The sequence below is a fragment of the Haliotis rubra genome, unplaced genomic scaffold (genome assembly GCF_003918875.1).
Source record: "Haliotis rubra isolate DU_JTF1 unplaced genomic scaffold, ASM391887v1 Scf2, whole genome shotgun sequence".
Lineage (NCBI taxonomy): Eukaryota > Metazoa > Mollusca > Gastropoda > Lepetellida > Haliotidae > Haliotis > Haliotis rubra.
In genome coordinates, this window is record NW_025766002.1 from 2,761,881 (window position 1) to 2,786,473 (window position 24,593).

At 41.2% G+C, this 24,593-nt stretch overlaps 1 protein-coding gene across 3 annotated transcripts in view; it reads right to left on the reverse strand.

The window, feature by feature from the left end:
• Window positions 1-3,952: 3,952 nt before the first annotated feature.
• The window catches only part of LOC124275352 (mediator of RNA polymerase II transcription subunit 23-like), a 70,418-nt gene continuing 49,777 nt past the window's right edge, over window positions 3,953-24,593 (reverse strand). For 2 of the 3 annotated variants that reach the window (XM_046710859.1, XM_046710858.1), the window contains exons 29-34: window positions 23,950-24,133; window positions 15,141-15,213; window positions 10,440-10,648; window positions 9,050-9,170; window positions 8,577-8,662; window positions 3,953-7,664 (exon numbers count right to left, since the gene is read on the reverse strand). In XM_046710859.1, coding sequence (XP_046566815.1) covers window positions 7,526-7,664; window positions 8,577-8,662; window positions 9,050-9,170; window positions 10,440-10,648; window positions 15,141-15,213; window positions 23,950-24,133 — 812 coding nt within the window. In that variant the 3' untranslated portion in view covers window positions 3,953-7,525. The remainder of the gene's footprint in view (window positions 7,665-8,576; window positions 8,663-9,049; window positions 9,171-10,439; window positions 10,649-15,140; window positions 15,214-23,949; window positions 24,134-24,593) is intronic. The other variant, XM_046710860.1, reaches the window with a different exon arrangement.

Here is a 24,593-nt window from a genome sequence, read left to right on the forward strand (position 1 = left end):
ACAAGCTAGCTATAGGAGATGGCCTACGACTCCATCCAAGTGCTGCCACTACTCTCCCACCTGAATCACAAGCTAGCTATAGGAGATGGCCTACGACTCCATACAAGTGCTGCCACTACTCTCCCACCTGAATCACAAGCTAGCTATAGGAGATGGCCTACGACTCCATCCAAGTGCTGCCACTACTCCCCACCTGAATCACAAGCTAGCTATAGGAGATGGCCTACGACTCCATACAAGTGCTGCCACTACTCCCCACCTGAATCACAAGCTAGCTATAGGAGATGGCCTACGACTCCATACAAGTGCTGCCACTACTCCCACCTGAATCACAAGCTAGCTATAGAAGATGGCCTACGACTCCATACAAGTGCTGCCACTACTCCCCACCTGAATCACAAGCTAGCTATAGGAGATGGCCTACGACTCCATACAAGTGCTGCCACTACTCCCCACCTGAATCACAAGCTAGCTATAGGAGATGGCCTACGACTCCATACAAGTGCTGCCACTACTCCCCACCTGAATCACAAGCTAGCTATAGGAGATGGCCTACGACTCCATACAAGTGCTGCCACTACTCCCCACCTGAATCACAAGCTAGCTATAGGAGATGGCCTACGACTCCATCCAAGTGCTGCCACTACTCCCCACCTGAATCACAAGCTAGCTATAGGAGATGGCCTACGACTCCATACAAGTGCTGCCACTACTCCCCACCTGAATCACAAGCTAGCTATAGGAGATGGCCTACGACTCCATACAAGTGCTGCCACTACTCCCCACCTGAATCACAAGCTAGCTATAGGAGATGGCCTACGACTCCATCCAAGTGCTGCCACTACTCCCCACCTGAATCACAAGCTAGCTATAGGAGATGGCCTACGACTCCATCCAAGTGCTGCCACTACTCCCCACCTGAATCACAAGCTAGCTATAGGAGATGGCCTACGACTCCATACAAGTGCTGCCACTACTCCCCACCTGAATCACAAGCTAGCTATAGGAGATGGCTCACGACTCCATACAAGTGCTGCCACTACTCCCCACCTGAATCACAAGCTAGCTATAGGAGATGGTCTACGACTCCATCCAAGTGCTGCCACTACTCCCCACCTGAATCACAAGCTAGCTATAGGAGATGGTCTACGACTCCATCCAAGTGCTGCCACTACTCCCCACCTGAATCACAAGCTAGCTATAGGAGATGGCCTACGACTCCATACAAGTGCTGCCACTACTCCCCACCTGAATCACAAGCTAGCTATAGGAGATGGTCTACGACTCTATACAAGTGCTGCCACTACTCCCCACCTGAATCACAAGCTAGCTATAGGAGATGGCCTACGACTCCATACAAGTGCTGCCACTACTCCCCACCTGAATCACAAGCTAGCTATAGGAGATGGCCCACGACTCCATCCAAGTGCTGCCACTACTCCCCCCACCTGAATCACAAGCTAGCTATAGGAGATGGCCTCTACGACTCCATACAAGTGCTGCCACTACTCCCCACCTGAATCACAAGCTAGCTATAGGAGATGGCCTACGACTCCATCCAAGTGCTGCCACTACTCCCCACCTGAATCACAAGCTAGCTATAGGGAGATGGCCTACGACTCCATACAAGTGCTGCCACTACTCCCCACCTGAATCACAAGCTAGCTATAGGGAGATGGCCTATGACTCCATCCAAGTGCTGCCACTACTCCCCACCTGAATCACAAGCTAGCTATAGGAGATGGCCTACGACTCCATACAAGTGCTGCCACTACTCCCCACCTGAATCACAAGCTAGCTATAGGAGATGGCCTACGACTCCATCCAAGTGCTGCCACTACTCCCCACCTGAATCACAAGCTAGCTATAGGAGATGGCCTACGACTCCATCCAAGTGCTGCCACTACTCCCCACCTGAATCACAAGCTAGCTATAGGAGATGGCCTACGACTCCATCCAAGTGCTGCCACTACTCCCCACCTGAATCACAAGCTAGCTATAGGAGATGGCCTACGACTCCATCCAAGTGCTGCCACTACTCCCCACCTGAATCACAAGCTAGCTATAGGAGATGGCCTACGACTCCATACAAGTGCTGCCACTACTCCCCACCTGAATCACAAGCTAGCTATAGGAGATGGCCTCTGACTCCATACAAGTGCTGCCACTACTCCCCACCTGAATCACAAGCTAGCTATAGGAGATGGCCTACGACTCCATCCAAGTGCTGCCACTACTCCCCACCTGAATCACAAGCTAGCTATAGGAGATGGCCTACGACTCCATACAAGTGCTGCCACTACTCCCCACCTGAATCACAAGCTAGCTATAGGAGATGGCCTACGACTCCATACAAGTGCTGCCACTACTCCCCACCTGAATCACAAGCTAGCTATAGGAGATGGCCTACGACTCCATACAAGTGCTGCCACTACTCCCCACCTGAATCACAAGCTAGCTATAGGAGATGGCCTACGACTCCATACAAGTGCTGCCACTACTCCCCACCTGAATCACAAGCTAGCTATAGGAGATGGCCTACGACTCCATACAAGTGCTGCCACTACTCCCCACCTGAATCACAAGCTAGCTATAGGAGATGGCCCCGACTCCATACAAGTGCTGCCACTACTCCCCACCTGAATCACAAGCTAGCTATAGGAGATGGCCTGCGACTCCATCCAAGTGCTGCCACTACTCCCCACCTGAATCACAAGCTAGCTATAGGAGATGCGTCGGGTACTTGAGCTACTGTTAGAGAAAATACATGGTTTACTTGTTGTCAATCCCAATTGATCAAGGATATTGTGATGTTCTGGTTGAAGTACTTTACAAATTTGTCAAGGATGCAATTTTTTTCTTGACATCGTGTGCGTGTGTTAGGTAATCTGGGAGTCAGTATGTGAGAAAAAGCCAGTTTGTGAGTGTGAATGTGTCAGTGAGTATACGACATAGTATCTGGGGGGTTTGAGTATTCAGTGAGTCAGCCGTTTATTACCGCCTATAAGCCGAATTCTGAGGACCAAAAAAGCAGTCTGTAGAAGGGGGTCAGCTTATCTATGGGTTACGCTTTTGTCAAACTTTTTCCAGGGGTAAGAAAACAACATCATATCACTTCGTGTGAACAAACAACAGAAGACAACTTTGTCAGTAAAGACGTCAAATTTGCAATTAAACATCACTAGACAAGAATATTTACCTTTTCAGTTCTAAGTTGTTTTTGCTGGGCATTGTATTATTTGCAGGGATTAAGATTACCGTGTGTATCTGAGCCGGAAATAGCAATCAGCTGTGCACATGTTTCCCGGCGATCAAGTTCAAACATGCACAATAATATAACGGGATGAATTCTGATGCAGTCATCAGTAAAATATAATACAAAATACTATTATTTAACCCAAAGACATATCCTAGCACTGTGTAATTTTAATTAAAGTTTTTGCTCTATAAATCAATTAAGAATAAGATTACCGTGTGTATTTGAGCCGGAAATAACAATCAGCTGTGCACATCTGAGTGAGTGAGTGAGAAGTATGTGAGAGAGTGAACATGGTCTAGGGTCAGTGAGTGGACATGAATACGCGAGTCAGTGATGAAATATATGTGAGAGTTCTGCATGAATCCAAGATTGAATTTGTCTGGGAATAGTGAGTATCACAGCAGGAAACACCAGAAATGGGCTTCACCCCAAGTACCCATGTTGGGAATCGAACCCAGGTCTTCGACGTGACGAGCAAACGCTTTAACCACTAGGCTATCCCACCGCCGCTGTCTGGGAATAAGCCTGTGAGTCGGAGTGAATGAGTGATGACGTTTTGTGTTCAGGAGAGTGTTCAGTATTGAATTTGAGTGCATGCAAACACACACCTTACACAATGGCAGACCCGGAAACATCATGGAGGTGTCTGTAGCATATATACCCAACAGTCATGAAAGAAAACAAACCACAAGCATATGTTGACATTATATTTTCATTACTGTACAAAAGGTTCACCTACCTTCATTTAACAATCACGACACAACCTACTGAGACCACCTTCCTATCTGACAACTATGCAAGCACCAGGCATATGAAAACATTTCTGTCACACATTTGCTTCATGAACACTTGTTTTGAGAACAGTTACCATATCATCCCAGCTCTATCATCCACAAAAACAGACATTCCTCTTGCTCTTCATATAACATCATCCATTTATACACATACCACCCTCATGGCTGCAGTGGCAATCAAAATCATTCCTGGTGAAGTTACTGAGACAAATCCAAACAGGCTACTTCCATGATTTTTAATTAGTTTTAAGGCCACAATACATTAAGTATTAAAATTAGATTTACAGATAAACATAAAAATTCATGTGAGTCAGAATCCGGCCTAAAGACATTTATCTACAACTGCCTTCTCATAAACCTTTCTTCTCAAAGTACCGTCATACTTGACCTAGTCTTCTCAATACATGTATATTTCTAAATTGTGTAGTGCAGCAGTGTTTTGGAAACTGGTGCAGAATAAATACCCATTGTTTGAGCAGAATGAAAACCCATTGTTGAAGCAGTACATATGCCTTTTGTTAGATAAGTATTATTACCCATTGTTATTTTTTACTATGAATTAGAATATCTGGGCCTACTTGCACCAAGCGATCTTAGCCCTATGATGATCTTAACTCACAAACTCGAACATAGACTTAAGATAGCCATAGAGCTCTGTGCAAGTGGGCATTGGTTGTATTTCAGGACTGACTGACTGAGTTTGGTTTTACGCCGCTTTTAGCAATATTCCAGCAATATCACGTCGGGGGACACCAGAAATAGGCTTCACTTATTGTACTCATGTAGGGATTCGAACCCGGGTCTTCGGCGTGACGAGCCAACGCTTTAACCACTAGATTACCCCACCGCCCCGGTATTTCAGGAGCACCAGGAAGTAAACATAGTGACTTTCTCTTGGTTCTTGGCAACATTGATGGCGTGTTTGGTACAACAGCAGGCTTGAAGAGAATCTAATCATTAACTTATTGAGGCCTAAGCCAAAGCTTCAGCAACTGAATATCACTCAAGCATTGTAAGACTGTTGGTGAAAAACTGACATAAATATTTACATTCTCACATAGGGTGAGCTGTTCCCCTTGAACCTGGGCTACAAGTGTTTACATGAGAAGAGCAACAAGTGTGAGGATCAAAACATACTGGTAACAACATTCATCGACTTGTGTTCACTGAAACATACCACCATAAACATATGACAGATGGAGGTACCAGTAAATAAATACAGAAATAACAGACTATCAGCAATTGTTCACCTATCTGCAGTGAGTCTGGCTAGCTATTCTCGAAACGTTTGTAGCTCTACAAACTTCTCAGCCCATTTTTCCACATTGGCTACAATCAATTTAAGAATTCTTAGGGCTACGAACGTTTCGAGAATAAGGGCCCTAGCTGGTAGCATGTTATCATAAGCTACGAACGTTTGAAAATAGCTAGCCATGTCACTGAACGACCAACCAATCAAATTCTGTCACACTGTCCTTCCAGGTTGGTCAAGTGAGACGCCTCTCAGCATCCATACACTTTGTAGTCTTGTGAAAACTAACCTTGGTCAAAATGTCAATACTTAATGATTAGTTGACAAGGAACGTGATACTGCAGCAGAACTTTCCATCCTAAATGACATGTTTTCTGAACATTAAATTGACATGTACAGGATGCACAGTTATATGAAATACATTCATTGGAGAAAAACAAATTTGAATATTGATTAAAGTAATGATTGTTGTAATTGGAGACACTGACATACAGGTGTATATTGCATTTAGTATAGCCTGTTTGATCAGGATGTGTACTTCAACATGTAGATGAGCAATAGAGACTGAGACAGAAAGCAAGGCATGGCTACAATAACATGCAGTGCTGAGAGCAAGTACTTTATACAAAGGTTGCTTGCGTGAATGTTTCTTCACGTACCTGACTCCAAATCAAGTGACGATTATTATTCTTCCTCCTTACCCGTTACTACGAAGCAACTGTCTTTCGTCTACCCACCTGAGGCCTTTCTGTCCTTCCTGTCTTGGTTTACAGATTTTTATATAAAAGTTTATAAAAGTTTATATAAAAGTCAAACCTTATACATCCTGGGTCTTCCATACCTGATCTCAGATCTTTTCAACAAATGGACGGTGCTAAATATCATCACCATCCGAGACAGAAGTAAACATTTTGACAACACAAATAGTCAGAATTATACACATGCACACATAAAACAGTAAGTCTCTGCTTTAAGGTATCAAGAATTATTTAGAGTGATCTAATTATCTGATCCCAGACAAGCACTTGACACCACACAGAAAGCATCCATTACATTCACAGTGACGAGCTGTTTGGTCAGCAATGGCAGTGTACAGGCTATGACATAAACTCCTTAACAGAACCAGATACAATAAACATGGCTTAATGAATGACTGACTGAGATTGGTTTTACGCCGCTTTTAGCAATATTCCAGCAACATCACGGCGGGGGACACCAGAAATGGGCTTCACATGGCTTAATGAAAGAAGCTGGACAATGGTACACAATGGAAGTCTATCCTTGCAAAGTGGCAAACACTGGAATGAATTACACAACATTCTTTAGAGAAAATAAGTGATTAGGTCAACAGTCAACACCATACCGGTAAGTTAAAGCAATGCTAGCTGAGACAAGGAAATGCCTGTCCATTTCCTTAGTTCGGATCCTGCATTAAGCCCTTTCCAAGCATTACAACATCAACGCACTGAAACAAATATCTCGTCCAACTTGGGTGGCCTGACAAAAATTTCTTTACAAGGAATCATATTACACATGAGGATGTTTCCCCTAGCAAAGCTGATCCGAGATCCTGTACATCTGGATGTTCTTGATAGCACATCCTGTATGTCAGGCATGTTGACGTTTGATTCCTCACAGTTCCAGGGTACAGGATACGAGTCCCCTGCTTGTGCTTTGATGATAGTCTTGTGTAATAAGTGATGCATGGTGGAGGTTACTCTCATGACATGTCAATATATCTGCGAACAACTGTCATCTGATAACAAAGCAGAAGATTTCTGATATCACTAATGTCATTCCTTCACCAACAGTGTCATCTTTACTTATTTCATATCAAGCTCATCAGATGCTGTTTGATCTCTGTTGTAAATCATATGACAGACATGACACTTCGGAGAAGGGGAGGTAACTCCCATCAAGTTGAGTGATGTTTCAAATATCCCTGCTCCAGTCAACTTTCACTTGTGTCCTCAATTATGTCCAGATCATTCCAATTGTACACACCTACATGTAAATTGAAAGGATGAAATGCTACAAGCACCACTGTGGATTTCATTAACTTCTTCAGCTGCTTGCACAAAGCCCTTGCTATATTCTTTCCATGATAGTATCAACCAAAGTGACTGAGAGCGGTAATACCACTAAATCATAATACATCCAATGTATCATGGCAGATCCAGTTGGACCAGACGCACTAGTGGTCAACGGAGTGAGCATCTATCAGGCAGACACTGGTTCCTCCACGTTGATGTGGGAGATGAAACGGAGGCGGAGTTGAAGAGCAGGTCGAAGATTGCGTATCACCTTCTCCACGTCATGTTTCACGCCATCTCCAATGAACATATACTTGATGTGGTACCTGGTGATAGCTAAGGAACACAAAAAAATAGGGCTGCGAGGGTTCATTTTTTTCAGTTAGAAATCAGTATCAATGTCTTCTAGATACAAAGAAATTGCTTATGGAGATTTTGATTTTACAATTATTGACTTATGGATGTGGACATTGTGCACAAATCATATGTGCCAAGAAACCATCTGTCCCTTTACAGCAGAGCCACCCAAATATCCGGAGTGAGTGAGTGAGTTTGTCGGTAGGTGGGCGGGTAAGTGAATGAGTGAGTTTGAAGGTGCGTGGGTGGGTGAATGGGTGAGTGAGTGAGTTTGTGGGTGGGTGTGCGAGTCGGAGGGTGACAGTGAGTGAGCGAGCCAGCTTATTTGGACTCAGCTTTCAACAGTATTTCATTTATATCACAGAGTGAAAGTTTAATCAGGGAGGAAAACCTAATGTGATGCAAGCCTCCAGACATTTTCCCCTTTGGTGAAACCAATCAGCATGAGTATGGTGCTGACAAACCTCAGTACATAGACAGGGTGATTCTGGGATTCAAACACATTCAGATCACTGGGATCCAACTCAGCACAGGATACTATGATGCATTAGATGACAGAACCACAAACCACACAGTGATGATGTGCCTGGCATCTGAGTGGGTGAGTGAGTTTAGTTTTACGCTGCACTCCAGCAATGTTCCAGCTATATGGTGGCGGTCTGTTAATAATCGAGTCTGGACCAGACAATCCAGTGATCAACAGCATTAGCATTGATCTGCACAATTGGGACACAATGACATGTGACAACCAAGTCAGTGAGCCTCACCACCCGATCCCGTTAGTCACCTCTTACGACAAGCATGGGTTACTGAAGATCAATATTCCAACCCGGACCCTCACAGGTCGTCTGGTGTCTGAGATACACACAAAGGAAGGATACAGGAAGTCACAGATGGGGTCCATGAAGTTGAGGTGTTCACATGACTTGTCAACAGTCATCAGGATCTCATACAGCTCCACCGTCAGCTGCAACAACAACAACCACAGATAGCAATGTAGGTGGTAGCAGTATTATAGGCCCACTGCCACAGAGCAATCTTAACACTATGACAATAGTAAGTTCCATATCTTAACATCAACTATGATAGAGCTCTAAGATCACATAGTGCAAGTAGGCTATGGGTACAGAAAGTCAGCCATCATGTAACAGACTGCCATAGATGGTCTGGGCAAACAAATGATAAAACTAATCATAAAAAATATAAAACTAAATTAAAAATTCTGCTGTCATGAAAAACGATTTTTGCCAGCACATGTACCGGTACTCAAGTGAAGACAATCATCCTGGCTTAGCAAAAACATTTGTGGGGACATCAGACCAAATATCAACAATGTGTTTGGTTCTCAACTTACTTCCAACAGACATCTGGTTCTCTCGACGTGGAAGCGCTGCAGGAAGGGGCCGATCAGGTGACACAGATACAGATACTGTTCCTCTGTCTTGATGATCGGCTTGAGACGCTCCTTCAGGAACCTGACACAAACACAGGAACATATTGCCAATTGTCTGTCAGATTTATGTGACTGGTTTGTTTGTAAGATACTGCTAATGTAACGGCTTATTTGACCATATTTAACCTGATACCATCTGTAGTATTGTTATCACTTTGACTTGTTCTTGTTTATGTGTCAAAGGTTACAGCAGCTTTAAATGTTTTGAGATGTCAATATTAAATAAAATCAAACTAAGTATACTTTTTCATATTTAAATCAGATAATGCAACAAGATTTATCAAAGATACAGTGCTTTTTTAAACACGAAATCTCTCCCTGTTAACCCCTCCTTTCCATCAACCCCTTCCCTGTTAACCCCTCCTTTCCATCAACCCCTTCCCTGTTAACCCTTCCTTTCCATCAATCCCCTTCCTGTTAACCCCTCCTTTCCATCAATCCCCTTCCTGTTAACCTCTCCTTTCCATCAATCCCCTTCCTGTTAACCCCTCCTTTCCATCAACCCCTTCCCTGTTAACCCTTCCTTTCCATCAATCCCCTTCCTGTTAACCCCTCCTTTCCATCAACCCCCTTCCTGTTAACCCTTCCTTTCCATCAACCCCTTCCCTGTTAACCCCTCCTTTCCATCAACCCCCTTCCTGTTAACCCTGCCTTTCCATCAATCCCTTCCTGTTAACCCGCCTTTCCATCAACCCCTTCCTGTTAACTATCCTTTCCATCAACCCCCTCCTTTCCATCAACCCCTTCCTGTTAACCGATCCTTTCCATCAACCCCTCCCTGTTAACCCCTCCATTCCATCAACCCCTTCCTGCTAACCATCCTTTCCATCAACCCTTCCTGTTAACCTCCTTTCCATCAACCCCTCCTGTTAACCCCTCCTTTCCATCAACCCTTCCTGTTAACCCTTCTTTCATCAACCCCCCTCCTTTTAACCCCTCCATCCCATCAACCCCTTCCTGTTAACCCCTCCTTTCCATCAACCCCTTCCTGTTAACCCCCTCCTTTCCATCAACCCCCTTCCTGTTAAGCGATCCTTTCCATCAACCCCTCCTGTGAACCCCTCCTATCCATCAACCCCTTCCTGTTAATCCTCCTTTCCATCACCCCCCTTCCTGTTAACCCTCCTTTCCATCAACCCCCCTTCCTGTTAACCCTACTTTCCATCAACCCCCTCCCTGTTCCATTAACCTGTCCCTGTTTACCCCTCCCTTCCATCAACCTCTGTCCCACTGGTCCCCCCTTCCTTTCATCACTCCCTGTTTGACCCCTGGCATGTCATCATGGCCGTACTGTGGGAGTTGACTGAGTTGTCCGATGCCGGCGTGGTGCCAGATAGCGTGACAGAGTCCGAGGAGGTAGCTGCACTGCTGCTCAGCAAACACGATATGGCTGGAGTGGAAGTTGAACATCTGGAAGGGGTACTTGTAGCTGGACTGGGTCAGCTGGGTGCTGTTGAAGGCATCCACGATACGGTCATTCAGAACCACCCAGAACGGCTCCTGAACATCAACAGCAAGTGTCAGCATTATTCCAGCATGATCATTGGTCAGAATCAGGCAAACCAGAGATGCCATAACTGCTGTCTCTGAACATGCGGACAGATTCAACACTTTTAACTAAAATCATTTTTGAAAAATAAAAACAAGTAAAAAAATGAATACTACATAAACAGAATGAGAATCCAGATTTTCCCCAATGTATCAGTATATCAAAGTGACCAAATAGCTAATCAGAGGTCTTGATTTGCACAAATCACATTTTATCCAGTGTAGATACCAGGGCTGTTATGATTCACTCTCGTACCCAATGAAACGAACGGAATTCCTTACAGAATTCAAGTCATCATCTGCGATCACTAGAATTGAATATGAAGGAATGTTTTATAAAAGGCGTGTTTTGAATGTGGGTGTAATTTATCAATGTGAAATATACAAAAAGGAATGTATCCAATCCAGGCAGTATGAGAGCCAATACAATATGATACAAAATGTGTTCACTGGTCATCGTCAAGAAAAACATGTAAACATGGTCAAAACATGTCAAAGAAAATAATTTGTTAGTGCATCACTAAAAATAATGAATATACATCAGCAGCTGACGCGTATTTGCTGACGCGTACTTGTATTTGTTATCCAATATTTGTGATATGTATGACTTGTAATTGTATTTGTTACCCAATATTTGTGATATGTATGACTTGTAATTGTATTTGTTACCCAATATTTGTGATATGTATGACTTGTAATTGTATTTGTTACCCAATATTTGTGATATGTATGACTTGTAATTGTATTTGTTATCCAATATTTGTGATATGTATGACTTGTAATTGTATTTGTTACCCAATATTTGTGATATGTATGACTTGTAATTGTATTTGTTACCCAATATTTGTGATATGTATGACTTGTAATTGTATTTGTTACCCAATATTTGTGATATGTATGACTTGTAATTGTATTTGTTACCCAATATTTGTGATATGTATGACTTGTAATTGTATTTGTTACCCAATATTTGTGATATGTATGACTTGTAATTGTATTTGTTACCCAATATTTGTGATATGTATGACTTGTAATTGTATTTGTTACCCAATATTTGTGATATGTATGACCAATATTTTGTAATTGTATTTGTTACCCAATATTTGTGATATGTATGACTTGTAATTGTATTTGTTACCCAATATTTGTGATATGTATGACTTGTAATTGTATTTGTTACCCAATATTTGTGATATGTATGACTTGTAATTGTATTTGTTACCCAATATTTGTGATATGTATGACTTGTAATTGTATTTGTTACCCAATATTTGTGATATGTATGACTTGTAATTGTATTTGTTACCCAATATTTGATATGTATGACTTGTAATTGTATTTGTTACCCAATATTTGTGATATGTATGACTTGTAATTGTATTTGTTACCCAATATTTGTGATATGTATGACTTGTAATTGTATTTGTTACCCAATATTTGTGATATGTATGACTTGTAATTGTATAACATTTGTGATATGTATGACTTGTAATTGTATTTGTTACCCAATATTTGTGATATGTATGACTTGTAATTGTATTTGTTACCCAATATTTGTGATATGTATGACTTGTAATTGTATTTGTTACCCAATATTTGTGATATGTATGACTTGTAATTGTATTTGTTACCCAATATTTGTGATATGTATGACTTGTAATTGTATTTGTTACCCAATATTTGTGATATGTATGACTTGTAATTGTATTTGTTACCCAATATTTGTGATATGTATGACTTGTAATTGTATTTGTTACCCAATATTTGTGATATGTATGACTTGTAATTGTATTTGTTACCCAATATTTGTGATATGTATGACTTGTAATTGTATTTGTTACCCAATATTTGTGATGATATGACTTGTAATTGTATTTGTTACTAAATTTGTGATATGTATGGACTTGTATGATTGTATTTGTTACCCAATATTTGTGATATGACTTGTAATTGTATTTGTTACCCAATATTTGTGATATGTATGACTTGTAATTGTATTTGTTACCCAATATTTGTGATATGTATGACTTGTAATTGTATTTGTTATTGTGTATTACCAAATTTGTGATATGTATGACTTGTAATTGTATTTGTTACCCAATATTTGTGATATGTATGACTTGTAATTGTATTTGTTACCCAACATTTGTGATATGTATGACTTGTAATTGTATTTGTTACCCAACATTTGTGATATGTTACTGTGGACTGGTATGTGTATTTGTTACCCAATATTTGTGATATGTATGACTTGTAATTGTATTTGTTACCCAATATTTGTGATATGTATGACTTGTAATTGTATTTGTTACCCAATATTTGTGATATGTATGACTTGTAATTGTATTTGTTACCCAATATTTGTGATATGTATGACTTGTAATTGTATTTGTTACCCAATATTTGTGATATGTATGACTTGTAATTGTATTTGTTACCCAATATTTGTGATATGTATGACTTGTAATTGTATTTGTTACCCAATATTTGTGATATGTATGACTTGTAATTGTATTTGTTACCCAATATTTGTGATATGTATTTGACTTGTAATTGTATTTGTTACCCAATATTTGTGATATGTATGACTTGTAATTGTATTTGTTACCCAATATTTGTGATATGTATGACTTATAATTGTATTTGTTACCCAATATTTGTGATATGTATGACTTGACTTATAATAATTGTATTTGTTACCCAATATTTGTGATATGTATGACTTGTAATTGTATTTGTTACCCAATATTTGTGATATGTATGACTTGTAATTGTATTTGTTACTTAATATTTGTGATATGTATGACTTGTAATTGTATTTGTTACCCAATATTTGTGATATGTATGACTTGTAATTGTATTTGTTACCCAATATTTGTGATATGTATGACTTGTAATTGTATTTGTTACCCAATATTTGTGATATGTATGACTTGTAATTGTATTTGTTACCCAATATTTGTGATATGTATGACTTGTAATTGTATTTGTTACCCAACATTTGTGATATGTATGACTTGTAATTGTATTTGTTACCCAATATTTGTGATATGTATGACTTGTAATTGTATTTGTTACCCAATATTTGTGATATGTATGACTTGTAATTGTATTTGTTACCCAATATTTGTGATATGTATGACTTGTAATTGTATTTGTTACCCAATATTTGTGATATGTATGACTTGTAATTGTATTTGTTACCCAATATTTGTGATATGTATGACTTGTAATTGTATTTGTTACCCAATATTTGTGATATGTATGACTTGTAATTGTATTTGTTACCCAATATTTGTGATATGTATGACTTGTAATTGTATTTGTTACCCAATATTTGTGATATGTATGACTTGTAATTGTATTTGTTACCCAATATTTGTGATATGTATGACTTGTAATTGTATTTGTTACCCAATATTTGTGATATGTATGATATGACTTGTAATTGTATTTGTTTGTACCCAATATGATTGTGACCCAATATTTGTGTGATGTGATATGACTTGTAATTGTATTTGTTACCCAATATTTGTGATATGTATGACTTGTAATTGTATTTGTTACCCAATATTTGTGATATGTATGACTTGTAATTGTATTTGTTACCCAATATTTGTGATATGTATGACTTGTAATTGTATTTGTTACCCAATATTTGTGATATGTATGACTTGTAATTGTATTTGTTACCCAATATTTGTGATATGTATGACTTGTAATTGTATTTGTTACCCAATATTTGTGATATGTATGACTTGTAATTGTATTTGTTACCCAATATTTGTGATATGTATGACTTGTAATTGTATTTGTTACCCAATATTTGTGATATGTATGACTTGTAATTGTATTTGTTACCCAATATTTGTGATATGTATGACTTGTAATTGTATTTGTTACCCAATATTTGTGATATGTATGACTTGTAATTGTATTTGTTACCCAATATTTGTGATATGTATGACTTATAATTGTATTTGTTACCCAATATTTGTGATATGTATGACTTGTAATTGTATTTGTTACCCAATATTTGTGATGATATGTACCCAATGTTGTAATATGACTTGTAATTGTATTTGTTACCCAATATTTGTGATATGTATGACTTGTAATTGTATTTGTTACCCAATATTTGTGATATGTATGACTTGTAATTGTATTTGTTACCCAATATTTGTGATATATGACTTGTAATTGTATTTGTTACCCAATATTTGTGATATGTATGACTTGTAATTGTATTTGTTACCCAATATTTGATATGTATGACTTGTAATTGTATTTGTTACCCAATATTTGTGATATGTATGACTTGTAATTGTATTTGTTACCCAATATTTGAGTTACATATCACATTTGTCTCATAGTATATTCATTGCAGCCCCAGTAGATGCAGATGAACCATATAAAAGATGGACTCAGACAACAATCAACTCACAGGCAGAGCTGTCAGTACCAGGCCAACAGCATTCATCCATGACATGATCTTGTCCCGCGGAAGTTGGAAACAGCTGCAAAACACACACAGAGTCAAAACAATATCCCAACGTAGTCTCTACATACATAATTCACGTCAAGCATGTTTAGCTGTATCTGTGAGTCAACATCTACAGAAAATAGTTACTGCTTCTCCACAGTTGTGCTTAGTACAATGTTTAGGAAATACTGTCACTTCATCTTAAATGTTTTCTTTCAAATCCACAACCTCTCTCTGAATACCCTAATTAGTCCTTGAGGTAGACTGACTGACTGAGTTTGGTTTTACGCCGCTTTTAGCAATATTCCAGCAACATCACGGCGGGAGACACCAGACATGGGCTTCACACATTGTGCCCATGTGAACCCGGTCTACCCTAAGCCAACGCTTTAACCATTAGGCTACCCCGGCGCCCTCCTTGAGGTAGACAAGTCAGAATATCCAAGTCTTACATTGTTCATGTGGTTGTTGCTCAAGGCTGCAATATTCCAGCAGTGTGACACCTGTCTGTTATAACTGATTCAAGACCAGAAATCCAGTGATTGATATAATGAACAACAATCCATGTAGCTGTTACACAACTAGAATATTGCTGAATATGTCCTAAAACAACAAATATATGGTTTATGTGGTTCATAGATATATGCAGATTATTGTATCATCATTAACATGAATATGTACAATATTAGTGTGATGAAAGCCCACAGAGACAGCTAAACATGCTAGAAACTCACACAGATGAAACGTATCATAAAATGGCCATTACGGATGTATATTTTGAATATCAATGCCTACACTCCTACCACGTGCTTTATATAAACAAAACTCTACAAAAACACACCAAATCAAATTATATAAAATGATAGATGAAGGTAAGATTTACTATCTTGCTTTGCCAAGCAACCTACCCTAAATTTTGTTGAAGTAAAACAAAATACTTTGTTAGAATGGAAATGTGCTTTTATAAAATGATTGTATAAATTATCTAAACAACATAAACCTCAAACAGAATTTTTAGCAAAATTCATGCATATTCATGGAACAAACCATCCATTGGGTCCTCAAAAGTTTATTTTTTACTATAAATATGCATGAATTCTAAAGAAAAATCCTCAGATCTATTCTGACAACCTTCTCTACCTTTTACTCTTACTTCTAGTAGGATGTTGATTTGTAGGTAACAATACACATATGGTAACAAATATTTTGAAAAAATTTAGGGCCTAGATTATCGAAGCTCTCTTAGCACTAAGATATTCGTAAGTTAATGTTAATGTATGGCACTTATGACTACCTCAGCGCTTAGAGAGCTTCGAAAATCTAGGCCCAGGTCAGTAGAGGAAGGACAGTATATTTGACATGACACATTGAAAGTTAGAAATAGAACAATTAGTATGACTGGTTAATACGTATGGAGAGAACATGAATAATCTCTGGCACTACGTTGACACGACCAGTAGGACAGATCAGTGACAGTCGCCCATGGTTTCAGACAACAAGCATTATAGCATGCAGGGTACAACAGAAGGGTTCCTTGTCTTCAGAATGTGTGACAGTCATAGGTCAAATAATGACAACATATACCCAGGACTATGATCCATCCCATCATTCCCTTTCCTTAACTAGATAAAATGTGTGTTAGTACCAGAAAAGACAGACACAAAAACATTATTTCACCCAACCCAGTCACCTTACATATACTGACACAGTGAAACGTCCAGGGCCCCGTTTCACAAAGCTCTCATATGCCTAAGATCTCGTAACTTTTCTCGTAGCATTCGTACCTCCTATACTGTAACATAAGAGGTACGAATGCTACGAGGAAAGTTACGAGATCTTAGGCTTACGAAAGCTTTGTGAAACGGGGCCCAGCAATCTAATCCGTGAAGGACTGGTTGAGATGCCCACTTTACTATGTCACCAATCAATGTCTGTCCAGCAGCAAACACAAGAGCCAATCACAACTAGCTGGACCTCGTCATTACTAACAAACACTGTCAGCTTTACAGTTGCAGATGCTATGTCAAGGAAAGTAACAGTCTGATGTGGTATTATTTGAAATTAACATTTTACCTCCAAACTTCTGTCAGAAAACAATACAATACAACAAAAAAGTAAAATTTCTGTTGAATTTTAACACTATCAAACAGAAAATGGAAATTATGGACAAGAGTTAATGACTTTCAAGGCTGCTTGAACACTACAGAAGTGATATCACGGCAGTCAGCTTGATGTGGAGGTGATCAGATCTCAGATGCTTACCACTCCGGTGACACTTACAAATACAGGTATGTTGCTGACACGCCTAGAAACATAAACGCCTAAGGAACAACTCCAAACAGCAAATCACAGTGCCACAGAGTGAGTGAGTGAGTATGGTTTTATGCTGCTTGTAGCAATATTCCAGCAATATCACGGGACACCAGAAATAGGCTTCACACATTGTACCCATGTGGGGAATCGAACCCGGGCCTTTAGCGTGATGACCAAATGCTTTAACCACTAGGCTACCCCACCACCCCCAGTGCCTCAGATGACAACAGTGATGTCCTGAGAATGAATGAATCATTGATCCAGTGTGATGTTGATTGTCTCAGACATTATGGTTTGTACACACAAAAAAACATCAGTAATAACACAATTCAGTGTTGATAGTGAGAGCTTGCAAACATTTATGCTGATGCAGCAATGGTTCTGCTGCTCCTAGTGACCTGGACCCATGAAGATCCTGGGTAGAATAGGTCTTCAGCAACCCATGTGCTTGTCATAAAAGGCGACTAACGGGATCGGGTTGTCATGCCTTTGTCGTTAGAAGCGCTAGCGAACGGATCGGGTGGTCAGTTTCGCTGACTTGGTTGACACATGTCATCGGTTCCCAATTGCGCAGATCGATGCTCATGCTGTTGATGACTGGATTGTCTGGTCCAGTCTCGATTATTTACAGACCGCCGCCATATAGCTGGGATATTGCTGAGTGCGGCGTAAAACTAAACTCACTCACTCACTCACTCCTAGTGACCTGTGGTACAGGAAAGGCATTAACTGTGTGTTGACTGTGTGAGAGAAATCCGAACTCTGTACCTATACCTAGCCTACAGTAGGCATAGACTATGGTGGTTTGATTGTCCATTCATCATTTCAAATCAGTTATTTAACTGTGCCACTATAGTGGGATACAGTTTGATCGGTTACAAAAGATGGCCAAATTTGGGATTTAGGATTTACACATTTTCTACAAATATATTTCCCATCTGTACACAAGTCTCTCCTTAATCACTTACCTCCAACAATGTACACATTATTTCATGACAGTAAAATTTGGTTCCCTTGGCAATTTTCCACAAAGCAATGTTAAGCACTTGGACTGGCGTAAGTCCATTACTTCAATATGAACTCTTGACAGTTGTGTCATTATGATTACATTATGGAACACATCAATAGACCCATGTTTAAGAAACGCTTAAGTTATCCTCATTAATATAGCAATTCTTGACAAAGAAATGCCTAAAGGGAGATGACTTGACTCCATGCTCAGGACCGATTTCCTCCATGAAGATGTGCCACCTCCTTCTTCGGCCTGGGTATGTTTAGTAGGCTAGACACACCAGTGAGAAGCACACCCTGTTAATGGATCACATGCTAGTAGACACACAGACAACACAGAGTAGTCATGGCTACACACGTCATGCACAGCTAATTGGTTACAAGCCAGTTTGAACAATACTAAAACTTGGGGAAATCCTCATTGCAAAGCCATGAAATTACCTACGTTGTACATATTAAAAGGAACAAGGAAATTCTTAAATCCAATTTCAAACATTTGCTGCAGACTTGTGGCAAAATTTTCGGTCTCTGAGAAGGTCAAGTTATATCCCTGGGCCTAGATTTTCGAAGATCTCTTAGCGTTAAGATAGTCATAAGCGAATGTTGATATATGTCACTTACGTCTATCTTAGCTTTAAGAGAGCTTCGAGAATCTAGGCACAGGTGTTTGAAAATCAAGGAAATTCATCAGATATGAGAGTTTCATTAAAAATGTAATTTTCTGAATAAAATTGATATTTTATACTTATCCTGACTCATGCTTATTATGCTTGTCTCCTCCTTCTATGCGAATGATAGTGGAACACTTGAAATCCCTTGTAGTTCCCTTTAAAGCGGACGTATAAGTACACTCACCCACGAGTTGCCTCCCTTGCATAGTTTCCCGCCAAAACAGTCACATGACTAACCATGCTTGTCACTCTCTCCGTAATATGCCCGACACGTGGATTTACTGAGAAATCCGAACTGCCATTAGTGGGGAGGTTGGGAGGGCTTGACATCATGAGTCAGGATAAGTATAAAATATCAATTTTATTCAGAAAATTACATATTTTTCCTTATCCAGACTCATGCTTATTATGCTTCCAGAATCCGACGGATTGGTGGTGGGTCAGGTCACCTGCTCGGATTTATTGGCTGTCCTAAATACGTCCTGTATCTACCCCCATGGGAACTATCATTCAGCACTTCTTGACAATCCTGTTCTTCCAACTTTTCAATGCTCTGACCGGACATAGAGATAAATCCTGTACATCCTCCTGTCCGAGGATTGTTGATAAGGCTGGTACATTAAACTGTCTATCTGGCTGACCAGGTAGCTGATTCTTTTCCACAAAATCCCATCTAAGTCTTAAATGTGCTGCCGCACGATGTCCTTTGTCGAACCGAGTTCGTCCAAAATCGTCTGTTTATGTAATGCCACTGTGGAGTTGTCCATGTGCACTGTCAATGCTTTGTTGATCAGAGACTTCGACCAATGTTGTAAGGCGTTGATGACTGCTTTCATCTCTAGTTGATTGATGTGCAGATTTCGTTCCCTTTCCGACCACATTCCTGCAGCTACCTTGCACTTGAGGTGTGTTCCCCATCCTTGTAGCGACGCATCCACATACAGACGTGTATCGCAAACCGGCTCTTCTAAATAAGTTCCTCCGCAAACATTCGACTTGTGAGTCCACCATAACAGGAATGGTTGTAGACTCTCTGGTAGAGTTATCAACCCTGTACTGCTGAGGCGAGTATTCAGAAATCGCTGCAACGGACGTAGTTGTAATCTTCCTCTGCGAGTTAGGTCCTGCGCTGAGGTGAGTAGACCCAGAAGGCGCTGACATGTTCGGAGATTCAACGGTGAGATGACTGTTTGCGGGATCATGGCTTGTATCTTGATCCAACGATCTTCTGGGACTACAATGCGATTTTTTTATTGTGACAAACCTTATCCCTAGAATTTGTAGATCCTTTGTGGGTTCCAATTCTGATTTCCGTAGGTTAACTAGCCAACCTAGTTGTGTTAGGAGCCTCATGGTGAAGTCCAGTTGTAACTTGAGCTGACTGGCTTCCTGATGTGCTTGAATACCGTTGTCCAGGTAGAAAGCACTGCGTAGACCTTGATGATGTAGAAAGGCGACTATGGGCCTGGTTACTCGTGTAAACAACCATGGGGCCGAAGATATTTCAAACGGCAGGACTTTCCACTGGAAATGTCGACCTAGAAACAGGAATCGCAGATACTTTCTTGAGTCCTGATGTATGGGGATGTGTAGGTACGCATCCTGCAGGTCTACGCTGGCTAGATAATCTGCTGGACGAATACGACGCCGCAGTTGAGGAAGATGGACCATCTTGAACTTCTCGGGTTTGAGGAGGTAATCTAGATTGAACTTTTTCATGTTGTAGATCAGCCTGAACTTCTCCTTGGAATTCTTCTTGGGAACCAAGAAAATTGGGGAATGATATCCGGGCGTTAGACGATTTTGTTCTAGTATCTCGAGAGCATTATTTTCCAGCAGAGTGTTGATGGCCTCTCCCAGCTTCTCTGCTTCTCTTCTATGTGCGGTCTGTCGGTCAATGGAGGAGTGGCTTTCAGTTGAATTCTGTAGCCTTCTCGAAGGATCTGAGATACGTAGTTGTCCTGCAGTATTCCCCAATTTTCCCAGTAGTGCTGCAAACGTCCACCCAGTCGATGGTTGCACAGGAACGGGTGGGGGTGGAAGACTCCAGTCGTTCCGAACCCCCTCTTCACCGTCTTGACTCCCTGGAACCTCTAGGGCGACGTCCTCGCCCCGAGGCATTGCTGGTATTCCCGGATGGCCGACGAAAAGGACCTCTGGCTCCTCTGGAACTAGAATATTTCCTCTCCTTGGCCTTCTGGATATTCGTGAACTTGGATTTGTTGCTGTAACAATGAGACGTCTGGCGGATGACATTCGCTAAGGTGTCGATCGACTTAATCATCATCACTTCTCTAGAGTCACGAGTGACCTCTTTGGCAACCTCTTCAATTCCTCCGCCGAAAAGAGTGGGGGCGACCATGGGGCTCTCAGGAGTGACTTGGTATATCTTTCGCTCCAGTTGCAGGATGATAAAAGACCTTGTCTTCTTAACAGCGTAAGGCCCGCAGATGTAGATGCCAAATGGTCCGACATGAATTGTTGATCCCTCCTCTGGGTGAGAAGTGCAGATAAAATCATCCTATCCTCTTCATCACGAGAGTTCTGGAACTTTGCAATGAGCACCTTGTTGATTGCTCTCGACCTAGCCAGTCCGAAGAATGTGCGTCTAGTTGTGGTATCCAACTGTGCAATCTTTTTATCATACACTTTATATAGTTTACTGCGACTATCGTTGATAAGTCTGTGATGCTCATCTAAGTCGGGCGCTCTCATAAATGGCTCCATGTGGTGAAGAGGGAATCTTTGCACATTAAAAACTGCTGGTTCTGTGACTTCGTTGCTTTCTCGAAGGCTAGAATGAGGCTTGCCGGGACTCCTACAATGGGTTCAATAGGCGGGATCGTGAGCGAATCAAAGTCATCATCAAGCATTCTGTAAGTGAGTGCTTCATTCCGTTCCTTGGATGGAGATGCTAAGTCAAGACCACTCACGATCCATGAAGTAACCTCTGCATCGGCGAAGATCCCATCGCTCTCTTCATCCTTGTCTGACGAGCTGTGTCTTCGCAAATCCCTTCGCGCATGCTCCAATCGCGAGTCCTTCCTAGGATCCTCCGTTCGCGAAAGTCCTTTCACGAATGCTCATCACGGCTGGAATCTCTTGTTTGCGAACGATCCTCCCTGCAGGCCGGTGAAGTAGATCTATGACTGTAGGATCTGCTTGATACCGACGTGGTGCGTTCGTGCCTCGGAGGAGATTCCCTGGAGATGGAACGGCGATGTTCTCCTCATTGACATTCATGGATCCCTCACGACTGCATAACGTTGAATCCTCAGCAGGTGAAGAGCTTCTCGAACGCTGGTGATCCTGCGTCGTGACTGCAACCGTCAAATGATAATCTGCAACAGCTGTGTTCGCCGACTGATGATCAACGAGTGCTGCATCCTGTGGTGTGGACTCCATTCTGGGTACTGCTATCGCCGAAGCTTGCTGTAACCTCCTCTTTTCAGCGAACCTCTGTTCCATCAAGAACAGCATCTGTTGGGTGAATTGCTTTATAAATGCACCCTGGTCAAAGTTCTGCACTGACTGATGAGGAGTAAACGAGTAAACGAGTGGCCTCATCTTCTAGTCTGCGTTGTGAATGAAGTGAAGAAACGCTGATGTTCTCTCTCTGGCACCCGATGTCTGCGACGCTGACGGACATTCTCTAATCATCTGCTGCGCTGATGAAGCGACTGAAGACGTAGATCTGGCCGACGACTGTTGCTGCGACACTTTGCTGACTAAGGTAACTTCTGGCAGCAAAATCGGCGGATTGTCGAAGATGTCTGCCTCTGCCGGGGGGACGATATTTTCGTTGAATGACGTCTGATGACCAGGTCTAGTAGAACTGGAAGACTTCCGAAGACGATTTCGACGCAGCCGTCTTCTTCTTCTGTGAAATCACAGATGACGACTTGTGCTTCTTAGACTGCGATGAAGCCAACTCTGCTGACGCTGTCCTCTTCCTCATAACAGAGGTCTGCTCCTGTGACGAACCTGGCAAATCACTAGCAACATTAGTTTCATTTGTAGATGACAACACATGGTTACTGACGTTATCTCTCGTTTTATCCGCCATGCCTTGTGATAACCTCCGTACCATGTCCTTAGCACATCTAAATAAGGCCAACAAATAGTTGTTAAATTGAAACGTAGATAATTTTATACAATATTGACAGCGAGAGCTGGAAGAACATTGATTAGTACAAGAAGGACAAAGGGGGTGCGGATCAGCCGCAGACAGTCGGTGCCTGCAAAGACAACACGATTTCATCAAATGTAAACAACAAATACATGTGATGAAAGCAACAATTTTTACATAAATTTGGACATAATTCCTATATACACTGAAAAATAATACAGACCGAAAACCGTATACAGCTAAATTTGGGCTAAGGGGTCAAAATATAAAAGGATATAGTGCCGTAAAGGGTCTCCCAAGTTGCCACAACCATCCACCAGGGCGATGGAGGAAAGAGTGACAAGCATGGTTAGTCATGTGACTGTTTGGGCGGGAAACTATGCATGGGAAGGCAACTCGTGGGTGAGTGTACTTATACGTCCGCTTTAAAAGGGAACTTCAAGGGATTTCAAGTGTTCCACTATCATTCGCATAGAAGGAGGAGACAAGCATAATAAGCATGAGTCAGGATAAGGAAAAATATCATACTTCCACATTATCAATCCTTATGTTCAAACCAGCTTGTAACCATCCACTACAAGAACTTACAACTGGAGATCTAGCTAGAGTACAACATGAGACAACAACTAGATCTGCTAGATCTCACCAAAAGTCATCTTTGTACCTCTTCAGTGCCACGTCGAGCAGAGCATTGCCGACGATGGGACTACTGACAGGAAGTGCCATCAGCTCCACACACGTGGCATGAAGAGCATGGGCAGCTGGGTTCGGGAACTCGTTGAACCGCCAGTCACAGTTCGGGAACGCGGGTGGAATCTTGCCTGATATGGCTAACAGGTGTCAAGGTTTGAAACCACAAACAATAGTCATTTATGAATTATTTAAGTTTATGTTGTTTAAAGGATTATATACTGTTGCACTCTCTGGTAACCATAATGCATAGGTGAGGTGAGGTGAAATGGGGTTTAATGTCATTCTTGAGTACATTTTGCTCATATGACGACATGTACGTGTATGTATGTGTGGCTGCTTGTACTAGCCCAGACTTAAGCTGGTTTTATAGTGCTAGCTCACTGAGATATCATGCCACAGTTAAGCATGAATACCCCACTCAGACACATTATACAGACTCCGAGCCGACCAGTCCTTGTTGTACCCATTAATGCCGAGCACCAACAGGGACCAACAAGTAGCATTATTTAACATCTTTTGGTATGACGCGGTCGGGGATGGAACCAGCAACCTTCCGCTCCCCAGGCAGAGCCTCTAACCACTACACCACGGAGGCAG